At 40.9% G+C, this 24,661-nt stretch overlaps 1 protein-coding gene across 1 annotated transcript in view; it reads right to left on the bottom strand.

Moving 5' to 3' along the window:
- Positions 1-24,661, bottom strand: part of C2H12orf40 (chromosome 2 C12orf40 homolog) — a 62,481-nt gene that overhangs the window by 14,445 nt on the left and 23,375 nt on the right. Inside the window, exons 5-10 of the mRNA XM_038741084.1 lie at positions 17,834-17,882; positions 15,210-15,395; positions 9,598-9,731; positions 4,264-4,835; positions 2,265-2,334; positions 678-738 (exon numbers count right to left, since the gene is read on the bottom strand). Of these exons, the coding sequence (XP_038597012.1) occupies positions 678-738; positions 2,265-2,334; positions 4,264-4,835; positions 9,598-9,731; positions 15,210-15,395; positions 17,834-17,882 (1,072 nt within the window). The remainder of the gene's footprint in view (positions 1-677; positions 739-2,264; positions 2,335-4,263; positions 4,836-9,597; positions 9,732-15,209; positions 15,396-17,833; positions 17,883-24,661) is intronic.

Raw genomic sequence — 24,661 nt, 5'->3', positions numbered from 1 at the left:
CCAGGTGGGAGGAACAACAAAAGAACATATTGTATTCTAAAAAAAATTGATAAACTAAATGGAATATCTTCTCTAAAAAATCAAAAGATCAATGGGACTTCTTGAAATGATTACTAAAATATTGCCCTAAGTGCAAAATAGTCTGTTGAAACTTTTGACACAGGATGGATTCTTGGGATAAAATTTATGCAATGCAAATATATTTTATATATGTTTCAAGGAAAATGATCTACTGGATTTATGTTTTTTGCAATCCCTATTTTAGGCTTATCTACATTAGCAGTACTTGGGGAACAATTTGTTCACTTCAGCATCCAGGTACCCTGTTTGAAAGTGAGTATACTAACATTTTATCCAAATGTGGTTGTTATTGTGCTTTGGAGTGTTTAATAGAATCATCATATTATTTGAATCTACCTGCAAGGGTTATTAAGCTCAAATGAAACTACCATTTCCCAAATGAAATGCAGTTCTCAGTGTGACTTTCCCAAATTATCCTATTTCACTTGAAAAACAAACTCTAGGATATTCTAAGGAGATTTGGGAATGCAGAGTATCAGGATAGTCTAAAGAAGTCCCATTTTCTTTAATTTTCTACTTTTACAAATGAAATGAAAATAGACTTTTCCAAGTTTTAAACAAATTAACCTGCCCAACATCAAAATCAAATCTTTTACCTGTGAAAATCCAAGGTCCTGGGGGGACTTATGAAGAGATTCTTTCAAACACAAATTGCCTCTAAGGGGTGTAAATTCATAAAATAAAGTTACATAGGAGAGGGGAAGGTGTAATTTCAAATTGATTTTGTTCTCTAAGACAGTTTTGCAAAGGATTGATGATTCAGAGTTTGACACTAAATTTGGGAGATCAGGCCATCTCTCTCTTATGCTCAGTGGGATACTCATCTGTAATATTTGTTCTGTGAAGGTGAATGACCTTATCAGCTCATTCTGCAGGTAATATGTTTGTGGATGTTTGAAGGACCAAGATCTAGAAAGACACAAAATCTGTATCCTAGAGTTCCACTGGCCACCCTCCAACCTCCTATTTTTCACCCCAAAGTGTCTCCTTAACCCACAACGTTCTGTAAATGATCTGTAATGATAATCTGATGAGGTCTTGCCTACTTTAGAAAGATTATATGCTGCCAACTTGTAGTTCCCAAGCGCTTAGTACAGTGCTCTGCACACAGTAAGTGCTCAATAAATATGACTGAATGAATTAATTAATTAATATAGGTTTCAGAAAGGTTAGGTCTTAAAAGACATGTAGCAAGTTGCATGATGAATAATATCAACCAATTGTATTTGAGCACCTACTGTGTGCAGAGCACTGTTCTAAGTGCTTGGGAGAGTATAACAGGGTTGGTAGACACGTTCTCTGCCCATTTATGAGCTCACAAACTAAAGGGAGACAGACATTACTATAAATAAATTACAGATATGTACGTAAGTGCTGTGGGGCTGAGGGAGGGTGAATAAAGGGATGAAATCAGGGTGATGCAGAAGGGACCGGAAAAGGAGGAAATGAGGGTTTTATCAGGGAAGATCTCTTGGAGAAGATGTGCCTTCAATAAAGCTTTGAAGGTAGAGAGAATAATTGTCTGACAGATATGAAAAGGGAGGGCATTCCAAGCCAAAAGCAGGATGTGGGCAAGAGATCGGATAGGTGAGATCGAGGAACAGTGAGTTAGGGTGGCATTTAAAGGAGAGAAGTGTGCAAGTTGGGTTGTAAGAGGAGAGCAGCGAAGTGAGGTGGGAGAGGGCAAGGGGATTGGGTGCTTTGAAGCCAATGGTGAAGAGTTTCTGTTGATGCAGAGGTGGATGGGCAACCACTGAAGGTTCTTGAGGAGTGGGGAAACATGGACTCAACATTGTGGTAGAAAAATGATCCAGATGGCAGAGTGAGGTATGGACTGGAGTGGGGAGAGACAGGAGGCAGGGAGGTCAGCTAGGAGGCTGATGTAGTAATCAAGCGGGGGATAAGACAAGTGCTTGGATTAACTTTGCAGCAGTTTGGATGAAGAGCAAAGAGTGGATTTTAGCAATGTTACGAAGGCTGAACCCATGGAATTTAGTGATAGATTGAATATGTGGTTTGAATGAGTGATGTGTTGTGGATTACGGCAAGGTTATGGGCTTGTGAGACAGAAAGGATGGTAGTGCTGTCTACAACGATGGGAAAATCAGGAATAATATGAAGCCTCTCTGTTTCCGTAATAAAATGAACAATATCATAATCATTATAAACATTTGTAAACTTACATGTGTTTGTATGGATAATTCTGGAAATTTTTTGATGGCTCAGTAGCCTCTTCATAGTTTTCTAATTTCCCTAAAAAATAAATTTCAACAACAAATTCAAATTGTAGCATACTTGAAAAAGATAAGGACCATAAGTCCATTCAGTTGAGTATTTAGTTTTCAGATCTACTTGCCCATAAACTTAAACCACTCATGAAACCAGTTACTTTTGGACTTCAAAGCTTCCTGTGGTAAGAGATTCTATAGGGATGAGACCCACAGCGTGAAGGTGTTGTTTCTTTTGATTTGTTTTTAACTGACTTTTGCAAGCTTCATGAAAACCCCTTACCTTCCCCCCAGCTCGTTGTGAGCAGGGTATGTTGAAACTAACTCTGGTGTATTGTACCTTCTTAAGTAAAGTAGTAATAATAAAATGATCATTATGGTATGATGGCAGAAACTCCTCACACTGGGCTTCAAGGCTGTCCATCACCTCGCCCCCTCCTACCTCACCTCCCTTCTCTCCTTCTCCAGCCCAGCCCGCACCCTCCGCTCCTCTGCCGCTAATCTCCTCACTGTACCTCGTTCTCGCCTGTCCCGCCATCGACCCCTGGCCCACGTCATCCCCCGGGCCTGGAATGCCCTCCCTCTGCCCATCCGCCAAGCTAGCTCTCTTCCTCCCTTCAAGGCCCTGCTGAGAGCTCACCTCCTCCAGGAGGCCTTCCCAGACTGAGCCCCTTCCTTCCTCTCCCCCTCGTCCCACTCTCCATCCCCCCATCTTACCTCCTTTCCTTCCCCACAGCACCTGTATATATGTATATGTTTGTACATATTTATTACCCTATTTATTTATTTATTTATTTTACTTGTACATATCTATTCTATTTATTTTATTTTGTTAGTATGTTTGGTTTTGTTCTCTGTCTCCCCCCTTTTAGACTGTGAGCCCACTGTTGGGTAGGGACTGTCTCTATATGTTGCTAATTTGTACTTCCCAAGCGCTTAGTACAGTGCTCTGCACATAGTAAGCGCTCAATAAATACGATTGATGATGATGATGATGATGATGATGATGGTATAAGCACTTACTCTGTGCCAGGTGTTGTACTAAGCGCTGGAGTGAATACAAGGAAATAGGATTAGAGACAGTCCCTGCCCCACATCGGGCTCACAGCCTTAATCCCTATTTTACAGATGAGGTCACTGAGGCACAGAGAAGTGAAGTGACTTGTCCAAGGTCACTCATCAGACAAGTGGCGGAGCCAGAATTAGAACCCACGTCCTCTGACACCCAAGTCAGTGCTCTATCCACTACATGATGCTGCTTCGTACTGTACTTAGTACACATGAAGTGCTCAATCAGTACTACTGATTGACTGTTTGATGTCATGACATATGGGTTAGCCCAGTCCACCCACTTCACGATTTCACAGACTTCAACCATGTCCCCAACTTTCCAGGTTTAATGGTACTACACCTTTTGACGAGCTTCATTCAAAGGGTTTCTTGTGCTCCTGATCACCTTGAATGATGTTCTCCCTACTTGCAGTGAACACTTCCAGAGAAGCAGTGTGGCCTTGTGGATATGTTGCCAATTTGTACTTCCCAAGCGCTTAGTACAGTGCTCTGCACATAGTAAGCGCTCAATAAATACGATTGATGATAGACCACAGGCCTGGGAGTAAGAGGGACCTGGGCTCTAATCCAGCCTCTGCCACTTGTCTGCAATGTGACCTTGGGCAACTCACTTAACTTCTCTGTGCCTCAATTAATCTGTAAAATGGGGATTAAGACCGAGACTGTGTCCAACCTGATTAGCTGTGTCTGCCCCAGCACTTATAACAGTGCCTGGAACATAGTAAGTGCTTAACAAATACCATTAGAAATAACAAATGCACACAAAACATGTCCCCCCAAATTGTTATGAAATATACGTGTTTTATTTCATAACCTCTTTTATATCAAGCAAAACCTGAAAATGATGTCAAATAAATCATATACTAATGGGGACTATACTCACTTCTTTTTCCAGACATAACTGGATCATCCTGGTGTTCAAAGGATGCACTGTAATCATTTCTTTGGTGACTGTTGTATTCTTTCCAGGGGTTATTATTCAGTTGATTATTTTCATTATAATTTTTACTAGGAATACCAGGATTTCCAAAGGGCTGGTCTGGAACTGTGAAAACACTTTTGAGGTTTCTGTCAACTGAACTCTTTCCTTGAAATCTAGGAAGGTTGTTCTGTTGGTCCCAAATGGAGACTCCATCCATCCATCCAGGGAAGTTGTATACATTTTTTGTATCAGAGGAACTACGATTGTCAAAAATCAGATTCATATCTTGCTGATCTGTAGGCAAGAAGCTGGTACTTTCCTTATGAACAAAAGAATGAATATCTTTTGACAAAATATTGTGGACTGACTGATTTTCATCTTTGTAAAATTCTAAACTTGGCTGATTCCTTTCACCTTTCTCTCTTTCCATTCCAAAATATGATTCTCTTCTATTTCTGCTTCCATGGTCCTTTTCTATCATCATATTGGAAGTTCCTATTTTAAAATCATCATTAGAGTTCCAATGATCTGGGCTATAAAATAAAGAATAAGAACTTGTTAAAGAAAATGATTTAAATACATTATTACAACAAAATAATGATTTCACTGTTCAGTTACCAGGATATGATATTCTTACTGCATTTAAATCAAGGATATTGCTTTTAGGTAAAAACTTAGTTTATTCCCCCCAAAAAGCTGTCTAGTATTGTGTGTTTGCTTGGTATTAGGTAATTGCTTGAGTTTCATATAGGGGATTTGTAGTTAAGAATATATATGTATTAATCTCCATAAGCACAAAATGTGGAATAAAGTAAGTCTCCTATTATAAGTCTCGCAAATAATCTAACCAACCACTGTATGTCACTGCTGCTCCATTAAATTGAACAGATAATGTAATTTGCAAAGAATATCTGTGGCTCCTTCCAGATGTAAAGAAGCCTTGCCTTCCTTCATTTGAAATCATTACTTTTTCCTTAGGTAGACCAATTCAGTTCATTTTCAAATAATGGCTTGCATTGATTAAAATCTGCTAAAATAACAAATAGGGACCCAGTGAAATATCAACATAAAACATGAGAGTTCACATTGAGTAAGCCATTTATCTTAATGAAATGAAATGGACTACTATATTGCCTATAAATACATGACCAGTAAAGTATTGGGCATCATCCATAATAGCATAAAAAGCACAGTTTTACACCTTTTTAAAACCATGGGACACCCACACCTGAAATCTGTAGACAATTCTGGTCACTACGTCTTTGTATGCCCCTCTAAGTTGTAAGACCGTTGTGGAAAGGGAATGTTTCTCCCAAGAGCTCAGTATGGTGCATTGCACACAGTAAACACTCAATAAATATGATTGATTGGAAGCACGTAAGTGTGATATGGTTCAAAAAAGAGCATCCAGGATGATTAAGGCCAATAGAGAAGCTTCCATAAGATGACAGACTGAAAATATTGGAACTTGACTCCAATAAGATGTAGGGAACATGTCTTGTCTTGTCCTATGCTGTCAAGTTGCCCCCGATCCATAGTGATGCTGTGGACACATCTCTCCCAGGACGCCCCACCTCCACCTGCAATCGTTCTGGTACAGCGTGGCTCAGTGGAAAGAGCCCGGGCTTTGGGGTCGGTGGTCATGGGTTCAAATCCCGGCTCCGCCACTTGTCAGCTGAGTGACTTTGGGCAAGTCACTTAACTTCTCTGTGCCTCGGTTACCTCATCGGTAAAATGGGGTTGAAGACTGTGAACCCCCCGTGGGACAACCTGATCACCTTGTAACCTCCCCAGCGCTTAGAACAGTGCTTTGCACATAGTAAGCGCTTAATAAATGCCATCATTATTATAGAGAAGCAGCGTGGCTCAGTGGAAAGGGCATGGGCTTGGGAGTCAGAAGTCATGGGTTCAAAGCCTGGCTCTGCTGCTTGTCAGCTGTGTGACTTTGGGCAAGTCACTTAACTTCTCTGTGCCTGTTACATCATCTGTAAAATGGGGATTAAGATTAAGATTGTGAGCCCCACGTGGGACAACCTGATCACCTTGTATCCTCCCCAGCGCTTAGAACAGTGCTTTGCACATAGTAAGTGCTTAATACCACATTTATTATTATTATTACTGGATCCACAGAGTTTTCTTGGTAAAAATACGAAAGTGTATACCATTGCCTCCTTCTGTACAGTATACCTGAGTCTCTGCCCTTGCCTCCCTCCTATACCGCTGTCGCCCAGCCCACATGAGTTTTGACTTGTAGCAGATTGCTTTTTACTTGCTAGCCACTGCCCAAGCTAGGAATTGAATGGGTATGCCTCTCCCTCCCATAGCCGAGACTGGAAGAGAACTGGAAACTCCCCCAGCTGCGACCCTGAGAGGGGACACGGTGGATCATTAATACATTTTTTAAAAGTGGGGGCTTCAAGTAAACCATTGGGGAATGATCATGGTCGAGAGAACATGAAATAGGAGCAATATTAGATTGAGTTTTAACCATGTACACTAGTTGGCATTTTACATAGTTATTTCTTATTGCTCAGCCTCTCTGAATATCTCATCTTATTAGACCTACCTTTCCGTCAGTTCCTCTCCTTTCATTTCTTTTTCTGGCATTCTCTAGTATTCTTTTATCTTCTGGTCCAATGTATGTATGTATATACTATGAGACTGCAGCAAAGATGTTGCATCTTTGGAAGAAAGAGTGGCAAGAGTTCTTTGGAATGACCCAGTTCTAGGCAGCTGGGAAGAGGCCACTGAACAGACAGCTTCCCAGGTCTCCTGGGGAGATTTGCCCTCTCTTGAGAACCCTTGCCTTGGCTACCCACTCTAATCCCTATCATTTGACAATAGCCTTGTGCCTAATTCGAATGAACAACCACATTTCGACAGGTTGATGTTTACTAGGAAAATGAATGTCACACTAATGACATAAAAAACGAAAGGGAGTATCAATCAATCGTATTTATTGAGCACTTACTGTGTGCAGAGCAGACTACTACAGTTTCTGTTGTTAGAGGTACAAAAAGGTACTTTGATCCAGGATCCCACAGTATACTCATAACCACAACTAGCCATTTTTGTAACATGTGCTAGTAGTCACAAGGGGACCAGAAGAGATACTGTGAATGATTAACTAAACTTATCACCATGATTCATGGATATGTTTCTGATTTTGAAAATGATTCTTGAGGGTATAATAATAATAATAGTGGTATTTGTTAAGCACTAACTATGTGCCAAGCACTGTTCTAAGCACTGGATAACAATAATAATGGTATTTGTTAAGCACTTATTATGTGCCAAGAACTGTACTAAGTGCTGGGGTAGATACAAGGTAATTAGGTTGTCCCATGTGGGGCTCAGTCTTAATCCCCATTTTACAGGTGAGGTTGCTGAGGTACAGAGAAGTGAAGTGATTTGCCCAAGGTCACACAGTAGATGAGTGGTAGGGCTGGGATTTGAACCCACATCCTCTGACTCCCTCGTCCGTGTTCCTGCCACTAGGACATGCTGCTTCTCTCCTATTCATAGGTGTGAGTGAATGCACAGGCCAGTGCAGTCAATCAATCACTAGTATTTATTGAGTGCTTACCTTGTGCAGAGCACTGTACTAACTACTTGGGAGAGTTCAATAGAACAATAGAACAATGTTGGATGAAAGTGAGTTTATATAATCTAGAGTGGGACGAAGGCAAGTCTAGTGCAAGACCAACACAACCAGCTGCATTAGTTGCACATAAGGATGTAACCTAACTGGATTAATAGGTTTCTCCCATTTTTAAGCCTGCCTTTTGAGAACTAGCAATTGTCTGACTGCAAAATAATAATAATAGTTAAGCACTTACTATGTACCATATCACTGTACTAATCACTGGGATAGATACAAAGTAACCAGGTTTAAATTATTTGTTTATTTATTTATATTAATGTCTGTCTCCCCCTCTAGACTGTAAGCTCGTTGTAGGCAGGGAATGTCTGCTTATTGTTATTATACTCCCCCAGGTATTTTGTACAGTGCATTGCACATAGTAAGCGCTCAATAAATACGATTGAATGAATAAATGAATGCATTAAAGGTCCCACTTGGGACTCACAGTCTAAGTAGGCAGAGGGAAGTTTTAGACAGGAGGTTCCCCTTTCTAGACTGTGAACCCGTTGTTGCGTAGGGACCATCTCTATATGTTGCCATCTTCTACTTCCCAAGCACTTAGTACAGTGCTCTGCACACAGTAAGCGCTCAATAAATATGATTGAATGAATGAATGAAGTGGGGGGGGGAGAACAGATTTGAATCCCTATTTTGTAGATGAGGGAACTGAGGCACAGAGAATAATAATAATAATAATAGTGGTATTTGTTAAGCGCTTCTTATGTGCCAGGCACTGTACTAAGCACTGGGGTGGATCCAAGCAAATCAGGTTGGACACAGTCCCTGTCCTAACAGGAACTCACAGTCTCAATCCCCATTTTACAGATGAGGTCACTAAGGCACAGAGACGTGAAGTGACTTTCCCAAAGTCACACAGCTGACAGGTGGAGGAGCCGGGATTAGAACCTAGGTCCAATGACTCAAAGGCCCTTGCTATTTCCACTAGGCCGTACATTAACTTCCACTCCAGAGGAGCAAGACCTCTGGGATATGAGATACATCCAAAACTTTTCTTCAAGTGCTAAACTCCACCAGTCTGAGCAAGATACTCCAAGTGATGTCACCAGACTTTATGGGCAATGAATTCTCATCATCACACTGCGCCCCAGTCTGATGGAGCAAAATATAATAATAATAATAATATTAATAATGGCATTTATTAAGCACTTACTATGTGCAAGCACTGTTCTAAGCACTGGGGAGGTTACAAGGTGTTCAGGTTGTCCCATGGAGGGCTCAAAGTCTTAATTCCCATTTTACAGATGAGGGAACTGAGGCCCAAAGAAGCTAAGTGACTTGCCCAAAGTCACACAGCTGACAATTGGTGGAGCTGGGATTTGAACCCATGACCTCTGAGTCCAAAGCCCGTGCTCTTTCCATTGAGCCATGCTGTTTCTCTACTGCCCCTGACATGCCTCTGACACTTATAGACACTGAAAATCGAGTGGAAAAAGACATTTAGTACAATGCTCTGCACACAGTAAACACTCAGTAAATACTACCCATTGATTTTAAAGATACCACGATTAGTATATGTTCAATTTTTAAATGTGCTTTAGGTACTAGCGTGATGTCTAAGTGAAAGTCTTGAGTCCAGAGAAAATAAGAGATTATAAAGCAAGTAAGAGGTATACTTGGGAATCACAACTTACCAACTTAATTGTTCAAACCACATATCTGAAGATCTTCTGTTGTGTGGTTGGCTGACAATGTTCTGACTTCCACCCAATTTGGAAACCATGAAATCTTCATAGCTTACATTTCCAGGCTGAGAAAATGATAGATTCTGCAAAAAACAATTTTATATGTAGTATGAATTGTATCTATCTGTATGGTTACATACACACTGACCGTGCAAGTCATTCTAAAGTGGGTGTGGAGGGATAGGCATAATGTTCGTATTTGTATTGATGCTATTGATGCCTGTTTACTTGTTTTGATGTGAGCCCACTGTTGGGTAGGGATCGTCTCTATCTGTTGCCGACTTGTACTTCCCAAGCGCTTAGTACAGTGCTCTGCACACAGTAAGTGCTCAATAAATACAATTGATGATGATGTCTGTTCCCCCCCAACCCACCCGCCCTTCTAGACTGTGAGCCCGTTGTGGGCGGGGATTGTCTCTGTTGCTGAATTGTACTTTCCAAGCACTTAGCACAGTGCTGTGCATAAAGTAAAGCGCTCAATAATACAACTGAATGAATGAATGAATTGTAGACAATCATATTGTGTTAGGGCTATAGGGGAACCAAGGTGTTCTTTGTTGTTCATGGGACAGCTTAGATTCTATCCCAAGACTTTCCTTAGCTATTCTAGCCAGATCCATTCACTGCCTGAATCACACAGGATTTTCCCCTACCTTGAACTAGTCTGGGTTTTATACACCTAGGATCTTCAATCTTCCACAGTCTTTCGGGAGATGATCCCTAGCTAGAACCTCAGGATTACTCTAACAATAATAATAATAATAGTAAGAATTGTGGTATTTGTTAAGCACTTACTATGTGCCAAGCCCTTGTTCTAAGCATTGGGGTAGAGACAAGATCAACGAGTTGGACACAGTCCCTGTACCACAGTAGGGCTCACAGTCTTAATTCTGATTTTACAGATGAGGGAACTGAGGCACAGAGAAGTGAAGTGACTTGCCCAAGGTCACACAGCAGACAAGTGACAGAGCTGGGATTAGAACCCAGGTCCTTCTGTCTCCCAGGCCCATACTCTTTCCACTAGGCCATGCTGCTTCTCTATTAAATCACTACCCTCATTTAGCTACAGAAACTATTACTCCAGCTGTGCTTTTCCAGGGCTCCATACGGAGCCTTGCCTTATGGTTGAAAATACAGCTTTTCTTCTCTCAGGGGGTTGTCTTTTCTCCTCCTCAGTAGGGTGTTCCCAATATGGACTTGCACCAAAATACAAGAACACACAGGCTTTCCTTTGTACACTAAAAAAAACCACAGAGTATTTAAAACTTAAAATAGATTTTAGTAATCAGCAGAATCACACGCCTCAATCAATACTGAAAATCAGCTGGCATCAGATAACACAAATACACCAGCTCACGGAAAAAAACATGAAATAAAATCCAGTTACAAAAGGCAAACTTTCCTTCTCTTCTGGATTTTGGATGAACTACAATCTAGGTTCTTGGATGGTTGCAAAAGTTACTTAATCCATGACTCTGACTTCTTCAGCCATTTGCTTTCTTCTCAGCATGTCATTCACTCATTCATTCATTCAACCATATTTATTGAGTGCTTACTGTGTGCAGAGCACTGTACTAAGTGCTTGGAAAGTACAATTTGGTAATATATAGAGATAATCCCTACCCAACAATGGGCTCACAGTCTAGAAAGGGGAGACAGACAACAAAACAAAACAAGTATTCAGGCATCAACAGCATCAAAATAAATAGAATTATAGATATATGCACATCATTAATAAAATAAATAGAATAATAAATATGTACAAATATACACAAGTGCTGTGGAGTGGGGAAAGGGGTAGGGCCGGGGGGTGGGGGGAGTAGGGGCAGTGGGAAGGTGAGGAGAATCAGAGGAAAAGGGGGTCTCAGACCTTCTTTAGTACAGTGGTTCGAATGCAGATATTGTCTCTGGCATTGAAGTCCCTACTTCCTGCCTTATTGATTGATGCCTGACCAATTCCTGAATTAGTATTGATTTGGGTCTCAGGGACATCAGCAGATTCCAAGGATGCTTGACTCAGTTCAGGTAGTGCTGACTTGGAGTATGCAAATAACTCTCCCTCTGTGCAGATTCCATACAGCTTTAAACTCATTTTTTACTTTTAATAATAATAATAATAATGATGGCATTTATTAAGCGCTTACTATTCTAAGCACTGGGGAGGTTACAAAGTGATCAGGTTGTCCTACGGGGGGCTCACAGTCTTAATCCCCATTTTACAGATGAGGTAACCGAGACCCAGAGAAGTTAAGTGACTTGCCCAAAGTCACACAGCTGACAATTGGTGGAGCCGGGGTTTGAACCCATGACCTCATTCCACTGAGCCACGCTGCTTTTCCATGCTTTCAGTCTGCAACTAGTATACCTGATTTCCAAATCAATTTTGATTGCCAATACTGTGTTTACTGGAAGGTGGCCAGTCCATGTAATCCAACTCTTCAAGAACCTCCATTGGTTGCCCATCCAACTCTACCTCAAACAGAAACTCCTTACCACTGGCTTTATGGCACTCAATCACCTTTTCCCCTCCTATCTTACCTTGCAGATTTTCTACTACAACCCAATATTGTCAATTCATTCCTCTAACATCAACCTACTCACTGTGTCTCTAGCTCATCTTTTTGGCCGCTAAGCCCTTTCCATTTCCTGCCTCTGATGATGGTATTTGTTAAGTGCTTACTATGTGCAAAGCACTGTTCTAAGCGCTGGGGAGGTTACAAGGTGATCAGGTTGTCCCACGGGGGGCTCACAGTCTTAATCCCCATTTTCCAAATGAGGTAACTGAGGCACAGAGAGTTAAGTGACTTACCCAAAGTCACACATCTGACAACTGGCAGAGCTGGGATTTGAACCCATGACCTCTGACTCCCAAGCCCGTGCTCTTTCCATTGAGCCATGCCTGGAACTCCCTCCCCTTTTCATATCCGACAAGCAATCACTCTCCCCACGTTCAAAGCCATATTAAAATCACATCTCCTCCAAGAAGCCTTTCCTGACTAAGCCCTCATTTCCCCCACTCCTTCTCCCTTCTGCTTCACCAATTGTATTTATTGAGCACTTACTCTGTGCACAGCACTGTACTAAGCGCTTGGAGGAAGAGTACAATATAACAATAGGCAGACATTCCCTGTCCACAACGAGCTCACTCGAATGGTGAGGGGCCCGAAAAGATGCCCTACTGTACCTGGATATGTATCATGGACAGAATGTGCAAGTGTACAAAGAAATATCTCTTAAAGACACTGTAAGCTTGTTGTGGCCAGGGACTGTATCTGCTTATTGTTATACTGTACTCTCCCAAGAGCTTAATACAGTGCTCTGCACACAGTAAGCAATTAATAAATAGAACTGACTGACTGACTGACTCATACTCGTGGATGCAACTTCAGTGTTGGAAAAGCCTTCATCAAAGCAGTGGAGAAGTCTACTATTTTACACCCACCCTTAGCCCTCAAGTGAATATCAGTCAATCAATCAATGCTCTTACTGTGTGCAGAGCTACTAAGAGCTTGGGAGAGTACAATATAACAGAGTTAGTAGACAAGTTTCCTGCCCACAAAGATCTTAAAGCCTAGGGGAGAGAGGGATATTAATATACATAAATAAATTATGGAAATGTATATAAGTGCATAAAGGTTGCAAATCCAAGTACAAAGGCATATTTATATTCAATTGTATATTTAATAGTTCATTCAGCTATTTCATCCCAACATAGTCTCATTACCACATATTATTATTCCTCCTCCTGCTCTCTCTACTTCTAAAAAATGTATGTATGCCTGTTTCTCCCACAGTATTGTAAGTTACATGTGTTTTTTTTAGGGTGTACTCCCCCAACCACTTAATACCCTGCTCTTTACACTATTGGCACGCAATAAATAATATTAATTTATTAATTGAGCTGAAATCTCTGACCCAACATTTCCATAACCATGACGAAACTATAAGGTTTCACCCTGTAGACGGTAAACTCCTTTTTTTAAAAAAAACAAAACAAAACCCACCTTATTTGTTAAATCATCATCATCATCATCAATCGTGTTTATTGAGCACTTACTATGTGCAGAGCACTGTACTAAGCGCTTGGGAAGTACAAATTGGCAATATATAGAGACAGTCCCTACCCAACAGTGGGCTCACAGTCTAAAAGGGGGAGACAGAGAACAAAACCAAACATACTAACAAAATAAAATAAATAGAATAGATATGTACAAGTAAAATAAATAAATAAATAAATAAATAAATAGAGTAATAAATATGTACAAACATATATACATATATACAGGTGTTGTGGGGAAGGGAAGGACGTAAGATGGGGGGATGGAGAGGGGGGCGAGGGGGAGAGGAAGGAAGGAAGGAAGGAAGGAAGGGGAAGTATAGTAAGTAAATGCTTACTATGTGCCAGGCACTGTACTAAGCAATGGGGTAGACACACACTAATGAGGTTGGACACAGTCCATGTCCTATATAGGGCTTTACAGATGAGGGAACTGAAGCACAGAGATGTTGAGTGACTTTCCCAAGGTCACATAGTAGACAAGTGGTGGGAGTCCTTCTGACTCCCAGCCCTGTGCTCTATCCACCAGGCAACATTGCTTCCATCTTTGTGGGTAGATATTGCATCTATCAACTCCATTGTATTGTACTTTCCCAAGCACTTAGTACAGTGCTCTGCACACAGTCAGCACCCAATATGTACCATTGATTGACTGATGTCAAAAAGGACACCTACCACAAATTCCATTCCAGTATCCCTTGCTACTAAGTTCTAGTTTGGATGGACATTAGTCTAATACAAGATGATATTTGTTTCCTTATATTTTAATTAGTAGATTAGAATGGTTAATAAAAATTCCAAGATTCCCTGGGCCAGTTGGAAAATCTTTAAAATACAAGGGCCTTCCTAACTACCTGGGAAGTTTCCACCCCACCATACGTTGTCCGCAAGTTAACCCTAGGAAAGCTACCTTCTGAGAGGCTTCTTTCTGAGCAGGTGGGAGTCTTGAACTCAGAAAATAGAATTTGGCATATTTAGAAAATATAAATATCTCTATCTACAGCATCATTTTTCCTGGGATATAGCAATAATAGCTGTTTACTTATACACATTTTCCATTCTTTACATAGCAATGCCACCAAAATACTCTTAAAAATCAATTTAAAAAATGAAATTTCTTTAAAATACATTATTGTATATGGTCATGATCTTAAATCACAATAAACATTAAAATGGTAATGGAAATCTTTGGAAATTTTATTTCCAAAACATGAATGCCTGTTGGTATTGTGTAAAATAAGTATTTTCCGATGTACAGATGCTATATCTCACCGAAGAAATTTACTACAGAAATCTTAATTCCCAAGGAAACCCATGTCTGCAGTTTAAATGAGACATTACTGACCATGCATGAACCCGAACTGCTTTCAACTTCACTGGGCCCTAAATTTGAGTCAATCCACACACTAAAAGTATTTTCTAGATCTGTCCAAAAAGAAAGGAATATGCATGTCATGAAAACTTAATAAAATGAAATAGTTAAGAAGTGTCAATTGAAAAACACCTGCTCTTTTTTCTTTTCTTCAAAGGCAATTTCCCAAGGACTGGCACTGGCATTTTGGTTAGAAAACTGATTGTAAGATGACCATTCAGCAAAAAGAGATGTTGGAGAGACACTATACTTTTCCACTCTGCTGTTCTGATGTTCCTTTTCTGAGTGTGTAACTTCTGACTCCATATAAAGTGGTAACTATGAAAAGAAAACATGCTAATGATCAGATATTCAGAATTGTGAATTTTTAATTTAGTCCAAATAAAAGAAAAATATGTGTCTTGCAGTGTAAGAAAAAAATGAAAGCAAAACAAAAGTAAACAACATGGAGCATTCACTGAAAGTTCTGAATGCTTGTGGGGCAATGCCACAGCCCCGTTAGGCATATGGCCATTCTGACAAGCTGTTCAATTATAAGGACTTGGGTTATTTTATCTTGTGTGGCTCCAGAGATGACATAATGAACACGTTCTCTAGACAGGTATGTTGACTAACAAGTTCCTACTTATTTTTTCCCCAAATAAAAAAAAAAAACTGAAAATGTTAAAAGATAAATTTGTGATGATTCTTCTGACTTTTCCACCCTGGCCTAAATCTTTTAAGTTCCACTTCTTCTGGCCGGTTAAGACCAAAGTTCCTGGTTCTTTCTCCCTCTCAATCCTCAAAACACCGAAAAAAAAAACCTCGTCTTGCTCCTTTCTTTCAGAAATGTTATTTGAGGACCACATCATATCGTTCCAAATAGAATTGATTCCTTTCTCCAGTGACACCCTTCCAATCGAGCAAATGCTTTGTGAAGTCTCAACAACCCCAAAGGAAAAGATCATCTATCTATAGATCATCATCTATCAAGAGTTCAGTCTATGACTGTGTTCCTTTGCTATATTTTGGTGAAAAGTAAGCTTGAAATTAATCTGGGATCTGAGCATTACAGTTTGATATGGGCAATCCTCGACTTACAATTTCTTGAGTTCCGACAAATGGTACTTCTGATGTTTCTTTATCAACACCATGTCAACATTATGAAACACTATCACCTTTGTGAAACCGGTTCTATTTAGCTCAGTTTACTGTGCTTTCTGGGGCAATCAAGTGTGTAACACTCCACCTACCTTCTCTTTAACCTCTCCCCTACAACTGTATTAAAAACAAAAAATGCTTGATGGGGTAGGTCTGGAGATATGGGACATGTGGGGAGGGAAAGAAGGTGTGCCGAAACCATGGGATGAGAAGCTGGGGAAAGTTTAAGGAAGAAACAACCTAATCAGATCTATCCATGAGCCCATTTTTGGAATTTAAAAAAAGGTGTCAGTGGCAAGGAAAAAGAAAGTGTAAGGTTTGTCTACGTGCTCTACGTTAGTCGTATGTAGAGGGAATACATTTTGTACATGACTGAACTACATTTATACTTTCAACTTATGTGATTCTGGGGTCGGTATGACTGTTATTTACCATAAGGACTGCTGTTCATCCAGTGGAAAGAGTACAGTTCTGACTCAGGAGACCTGCTGTAGCTAGGTCATCGCTAGGAAAGATTTCTGACTGAAGAATAACTTCAGCAGAAGCCTTAAAAAATTGGTGGTGAAACTGGGCCTAAAGACCATCGCACGGAATATGACAACCATTTGTTAGGTCATGGGAGAAAAGTAGTAGTAGTAGTATATAGGTAGTAGCCTTTTTTGAGCTCCCACTTAGTGCAGAGCACTATACTAGGCTAAGCACACAGCATTGGCATTAGGTTGCAGTAATGTCAGCCCAAAGTGGGTCCTAGATGTAAGAAACCTCTGTGTGCATAGCACAATGTGCTGTACCCAAATGTTCATTGCATTCTGTGTCCCAGTAGGATCATGGCTAGAACGGACAAGAGAATGCAAGGGAAAGTCTTCCCAATCACTCTCATTCCTAATAACTCCTTCATGCAAGTCCTCTGTCAACATAGAGGCTTATCATTTATTCTTGGCAGGAGACTCGTCTTCATAAATACATCAATATAGCTGAATTACCCATGTGTAATTAAATATACAATTTGGGGTATTTTTAGTAAGAACAGGATATCTAATCCTTGATCAAGATCTTCAATAGCATTTTCTGAGCACTGGCATAAAGAGCACTGTTCTAAGCACGAAGGAGAGTACAAAGAGTCCTCAAGGAATTTAGTCTAGCGAGGGAACCAAATCCCCATTTATATATATTCCTATGAGAAAATAGGATCTGTCTTACATTTCAATTTAAAATGCACTTTTCAGAAATCAACTGTGTTCTAAGTCCAGTGACTGCAAGTTCTTCCCATGTTGGCAAACAGAATGCTATGAGAGCAAAATAAATATTAAAAATCTGAGAAACAATCTGCTCACTTCCTAGATTTGAGGGGACTGTTCTAGCCAGGCTTTTATAAACCTATGTATTAATTTAGGAAACCAATAGTTACATTAATAAGGTATCTCCTGTATCTTCCAATACCAAAAGGAAATTTAGGACTCCTTGACAGAAAAAGTTGGAAATCATCACTTTAAAACAAAAACTATCAAACCACACAAGTTAGAGATTATTCCCAAACACGTTTTGAGGTTTAGGGCCTTAAGAGTTGTGTCCTAATAAGTTATTTACATTACTATATTCTTTGAAAATATTCTCACCTCGTCCGAGATATACTTCCTTTTATCATCTAATCCATGCTGTTGTTTACTAGTAAAAACACAAAAGTGAAATAAGATTAAAAACAAAATTCACTGCAATGACATTGATTTTTTGCAAGTATATTTTATACAATAGTGAGGAATTCCTCTAAAAAGATATGTAGTTTTTTAAAGACCACAGAATGTGAATAAGTATTAGATTTTTATAAATCTCTTCTGAAATTCCATTCACTGAGCCAGTAAAAGACTGTTTCCAACTCTTGGGAATCAATTCTTTTTTGGATTAGTTAATTTACAAATCGTTAGTACTAGGACTCACAATGCTAGCTATGAGCTTTTATTTCCATCATATCTGCTTAAAAGCCCTGTAAATCTAAATGAATAAGCTACCTTTGACCCACAGACGTCTCCTGATGGCATATTGATTGCCTAGCCTGAGGTTGACTAGAACCTTAACCTAGGATATTCATCTAGGAAATGGGGACCAAATCGTGACCATCCAATTTATTGTACCAGGTAAAAAAATGCATGAATATCTCTCTTAGGGCAGGTTAAGTAAATGTGTATCTGGCTAGTGCAAAGAATTTGTGGCACTCAGGAAGTATAAGGTCTCTAAAGGCAAGGAAGACTGAAATTAAAGAGCCGAGGGAGATGAAGCATTACATTGACATGTCTTTAAGTTTGTTGTGAAGCAGTTCTCTATCAATTCATTCATTCATTCAATCATATTTATTGAGCGCTTACTGTGTGCAGAGCACTGTACTAATCTCAGCCCTTAAATTTCTGAGAAGGAAGTAGGCCCCGGGGAAGGAGAAAATTCAGCAGAAAAAGCAAGAAAAAACTCTTACAAAAAACTCCACCTCCAACTGATGTTCCGGACCCTTCTTTCACTAGTACAAGGAGGAGGCCCCACAGATTGCCACTGAAGCAGGGGTGGAGTGAGAACTTTGATTATTCGGGATGTAGGCATATGGATTAGTGATTTCCAAGGAAACCACATGGCGGCTTTGTTGCCGGGTGCAAAGTAAATATTGCAAGGAAGTGAAAAAAGTTGATAGAAAGAGTTGGCTCCAGTCCGGTGGTTGAATCACCGGTGGTTGAATCAATCCGGGGGTTGAATCCGGTGGTTTCAAGCAGCATGGTGTAATGAGAAGCAGCTTGGTGTAGTGAGTAGAGCATGAGCTTGGGAGTCAGAAGATAAGGGGCTCTAAGTCTGGCTCCACCATTTGTCTGCTGTGTGACCTTGGACAGGTCACTTCCCTTCTCTGTGCCTCAGTTCCCTCATCTGTAAAATGGGGATTTGCGATTGTGAACCCAATGTAGAACAGGAACTGTATCCAACCTGATTTGCTTATACCCATCCAAGTGCTTAGTACAGTGCCTGGCACATAGTAAGCACTTAACAAATACCACAGTTATTATTTGATACTGATGATTTGGGGAATTGAAGAAGAAAGATCTTGGAAGCCAAATTCGAATTGGCAGAAGCCCAGTACTTACGTGACAGAGTTCACTGGAATGCTGCCACATCTATTGTGAGGGCAACAGGTAGACAAGAAAGGAAAGATTTATGTTGCCAACTTATACTTCCCAAGCGCTTAGTACAGTGCTCTGCACACAGTAAGCGCTCAATAAATACGAATAAATGAATAGACAGACTGAAGAGTCTCAGTGCGTGGATGAGATAATGGTACAGAGAGAAGAGGTTTAGACACATTATGAAGTGGAGGAATTTCAGGACAGGAGATACCATAACAGTATCAGGCTGCTAGCACTTAAAATTAAAATTGTGGTTGAGTAATTTTAAAACAAGGAACTCGAAAAAATCAAGGAGTGCAAGAAAACATAAGACCCAGATTGGCAGAACTCCAGGAGGGAAATAGCATGGTGGTTTGAGGCCAACGACGTGTTGGGAAATCAGGGGAAATCCGTCACCAAAACCTGCCAGTCTCACCTCTGCAACATCACCAAGATCCGCCCTTTCCTCCACATCCAAACCGCTACCCTGCTGGTTCAATCTCTCATCCTATCCCGACTGGATTTCTGCATCAGCCTCCTCTCTGATCTCCCATCCTCCTGTCTCTCCCCACTTCAGTCTATACTTCACACTGCTGCCCGGATCATCTCTGTGCAGAAACGCTCTGGGCATGTTACTCCCCTCCTCAAAAATCTCCAGTGGCTGCCTGTCAACCTATCCATCAAGCAAAAACTCCTCACTCTCGGCTTCCAGGCTCTCCATCCCCTCGCCCCCTCCTACCTCACCTCCCTTCTCTCCTTCTCCAGCCCAGCCTGCACCTCCACTCCTCTACCGCCACTAACCTCCTCTCTGTGCCTCATTCTCGCCTGTCCTGCCTTCGACCCCCAGCCCACGTCCTTCCCCTGGCCTGGAATGCCCTCCCTCCACACATGCGCCAAGCTAGCTCTCTTCCTCCCTTCAAAGCCCTACTGAGAACTCACCTCCTCCAAGAGGCCTTCCCAGACTGATCCCCCTTTTTCCTCTCCTCCTCCCCATCCCCCCCCACCCTACCTCCTTCTCCTCCCTACAGCACCTGTATATATGTTTGTACAGATTTATTACTCTATTTATTTTACTTGTACATATTTGCTATTCTATTTATTTTGTTAATGATGTGCATTTAGCTTTAATTCTATTTGTTCTGACGACTTGACACCTGTCCACATGTTTTGTTTTGTTGTCTGTCTCCCCCTTCTAGACTGTGATCCCGTTGTTGGGTAGGGACCATCTCTATATGTTGCCAACTTGTACTTCCCAAGTGCTTAGTACAATGCTCTGCACACAGTAAGCACTCAATAAATATGATTGAATGAATGAATGAAAGAAGGTCTGCAGGGGATACTGTGTGTCAAGGATACTCTGGAGGGTGATTCAGCCTCTCATCAGATAGGAAAATCAGTAGATGTGGAAATCAGCAAAGTAAAGCCAGATATACAAACATTCTCACACTAATCTGTAGTTACCTAAAATATAAAACGTGAGGATTGGCAGCTAGTGAGGCCCGTGATATACCTGGCATCTCTAATTCTTGGTGGAAGGAAGAAAACCAAGAGGAAAGCATTCTGAGGGGTAATGAACTCTAAAAGAAAGGCAGGGAGGGGAGTATAGGGTGTGGTCCTGTCTGCAAGGGAAAAGATAAAAAGTACTAGCTTCAAAAAGTAGTAAAATTTCTTTCAGTATAATCTCCATACTTGGCAATGAAAGTAGCAGGACTGTAATGAATACCCTCAGGACTATAACTGATGGCTGGTGTACAAAACCCTGCAAGGTAAAATGTAGGATCAAGCTTAAAACCAAGCATGAGTGGTAGAATACCATGGCTTTACTTTGCTGTTGACAGAGTTGCCTGTTGAAATGACAGATGGGCCTCAGGCCTGAAAAGCTCCAAGGAAATGCTGATTGCCACCAAACTTTTGAACATTCGAAATTGGTAGTGCAGCCCTATAACCACTACCATAGAACTGATGGAAATTCCTTCCTTCCTTCATTCATTCAACTGTATTTAATGAGTGCTTACTGTGTGCAAAGCATAGTACTAAGTGCCTGGGAGACTAGAGTATAACAATAAACAGACACATTCCCTGCCCACAATGAGCATACTGTCTAGAGACGAGCTTACAATCTAGAAATACCAGTGGAACCTGCCCTGTCAAAGACAACGGCCATGAAAACTGAAACCATGTGTTTAAAGAACCAGTCAAAATGGGAAGGATTGCCATCACTCAAGCTTCCAAAGAAATCACTACCAGTTATGGCACCTGGATTCCATGGAATTCCTGTTTAAACCTTCTTAATGCATAGACCTCTGCATGGACTAGTCAATTGCTGGAGCACATAAAAAAAAATGCCATAACCCCCATCTTCAAGAAAAACAGTCAAGAGAGGGAACTGGCAAAAATACCCATTTTCTATTGCTTTCCTTTTCCAGGAAGATTCCAGACAAAGTGCCTAGGCGAGCAACCAAAAACCACAGTTAATCACGCCCTCCCTGAGTACCAGGTTGGCCTCAGACAAAATCAGAACAAAGCAGACATGACCTTGAAAGTAACAGGTACAACTGAAGTACTGAAACTCCAGCAAAATGTTTAGACTTGAGTCTGAAGGTTTTCACACAAGTATTTAGCACTACCACAAGCCAGGGGTCTGATGATAATAGAAAGCAAATTTGGCTGCTCCTAAAACCTTCAGCAAGATTGAAGGTTACTGGTGGTGTGACTGTTCAAACTGGACTGGTGAGAAATAATGAAGGATACTGGCAGGATATCCAAACTTCAGTAGAAAGGTGCAGCAAAAGGGATCCTATACTAGCTGAAAAGGCAGAACAAAGACCATGGAGAAGTACTGGGGCACAATTGCAATAGACAATCCTGCCTGGAATGTGTCAGTCAGAAGGAGGGTTACATTTCTTACTCAGATTTAAAAACAGTAACAAGCACTGCATGTAATAAATGGAGGCCAATTGTTACTCAGACACAGTGCAGTATTTGTAACCATCAGATAGGCCTTTTCATCCATACCCACACAGCTTATCATCAAAAAATCATGATCTTCCCATGTATAAAGGATAGCTAGATTATAAATCACAGGATGAGGTTGAGGGGAATGAAATGAGATTGGAGAAGCTACCAACTTGGATTGGCAGTGGAAAATTTCAATTTTCCTCACCCAGACTGGCTGTACAACACATTAGGATGGGAAGCAAAGGTAAGGTTTGGGTAAGGGTAGAAGGCTGCTTTTGGAAACTATTAGCTCCCACAAAAAACAATAGTATAATGTACTTAACTCTTTAAGAGATAGGAGCTCATTCACTAGGTTTATGTGGGGAATTTGCTTTGCAAATGATCACAACACATTAAATTTAACATTCTTCCCAAACAAAATACATTACATTTAGAAAAAGGAATACTATTAAATGTGATCTTTAGGGAAAAGAAGAAACAGGCAGAGCTAAAAAAGCAATCTGTAGGAGGACTGAAAGATTTTTCAGAATACCAGAGCAGGAACCCAGAGTAAAATGAATGCTTTAGAACAACCACCAAAAAACAGGATAACTGGCAAGGCAAAGGGGTCAATAGAGGAAAAGTCATCCCCTGAATGTCACCCTACTGAGAAGAAAGGAAAACTCAGAGACTAATAATAATAATGATAATTGTGGTATTTGTTAGGAACTTACTACGTGTCAAGCACTGTACTAAGTGCTAGGGTAGACACAAGATAATCAGGTGCCACATGGGGCTCACAGTCTTAAGTAGGAGGGAGAACAGGTACTGAATCCCCATTTTGCAGATGAGGGAACTGAGGCATAGAGAAGTTAAGTAACTTGCCTAAGGTCACAAAGCATGCATGTGGAGAAGATGGAATTAAAACCCAAATCATCTGTCTCCCAGGCCCATGCTCTTTCCATCAGGCCACACTGCTTCCCTACTAGTGGGTTAGGTGGAAACAGGAAATTAGGCAAACCAAAAAGAAGCATGAAGGACATTTTGCAAAGTAAATTAAGTTAAGGCTACTTGGAAAATCTTGGAACTAAAAGATCATTCTAATATGTAAAAAGCAGAAAATGGGTTATGGAAATCGTAAAGTCACAAGGTGTACAAATTGCATGCAGGGAACACAGGACGCCCACAGGCTGAAAAGGCCAGCTGTCTCCTCAATCAATCAATCAATGTTTATTGAGCACGTAATATATGCAGAGCACTGTACTAAGCGCTTGGGAGAGTGCAACACAGACACATTCCCTGCCCACAATGAGCTTACAGTCTAGAGGGGGAGCAAGACATTAATATGAATAAATTAAAGATATGTACATAGTTCTGTGGGGCTGGGGGCAGGGGGTGAATAGAGGGAGCAAGTCAAGGTGATACAGAAGGGAAAGGGAGAAAAGGAAATGAAGCCTTTCTAGACTGTGAGCCTGTTGTTGGGTAGGGACCGTCTCTATATGTTGCTAACTTGTTCCCAAGCGCTTAGTACAGGGCTCTGCACACAGTAAGCTCTCAATAAATATGAATGAATGAATGAATGAAGCCTTAGTCTGCTAAGGCCTCTTGGGGTTGTGCCTTCAATAAGGTTTGGAAGCGGGGGAAAGTTATTGTCTGTCATATATGAAAAGGGAGGGCATTTCAGGCCAGAGGCAGGATGTGGACAAGAGGCTGGCGGTGAGATAGATGAGATCAAGCTACAGTGAGTAGGTTAGTATTAGAAGCAAATTGTCGGGGGCTGGGTAGGAGAGTAGTGAGGTGAGGTCAGAGCAGGCAAGGTGATTGAGTGTTTTGAAGTATATGGTAAGGAGTTTCTGTTTGATGTGGAGGTGGATGGGCAACCACTGGAGATTCTTGAGAAGTGGGGAAACATGGACTGAACATTTCTGTACAAAAATGATCTGGGCAGCAGAGTGGAGTATGGACTGGAGTGGGAAAAGACATGAGGTAGGAAGGTCAGCAAGGAGAGTAATGCAGTTATCAAGGCGGGACAGGAGAAGTGCTTGGATTAATTCATTCATTCAGTCGTATTTATTGAGTGCTTACTGTGTCCAGCAGTTTGGATGGAGAGGAAAGGGTGGATTTTAGCAATGTTGTGAAGGCTGAACTGACAGAATTTAGTGTTAAACTGAATATATGGGTTGAATGAGAGACGGATTCAAGGATAATGCCAAGATTATGGGTTTGTGAGACAGGAAGGCTGGTGGTGCCATCTTCAGTGATGGGAAAGTCATGGGGGAGGATAGGGTTTGGGTGGAAAGATAAGGAACTCTGTTTTGGACATGTTAAGTTTGAGGTTTGGGTGTGACATCCAAATAGAAATGTTCTGAAGGC

The sequence above is a fragment of the Tachyglossus aculeatus genome, chromosome 2 (assembly GCF_015852505.1).
Source record: "Tachyglossus aculeatus isolate mTacAcu1 chromosome 2, mTacAcu1.pri, whole genome shotgun sequence".
In the NCBI taxonomy this organism is placed as follows: Eukaryota; Metazoa; Chordata; class Mammalia; order Monotremata; family Tachyglossidae; genus Tachyglossus; species Tachyglossus aculeatus.
The sequence above is the reverse complement of the archived record's forward strand: the minus strand, read 5'-3'. Positions and strand labels throughout refer to the sequence as shown.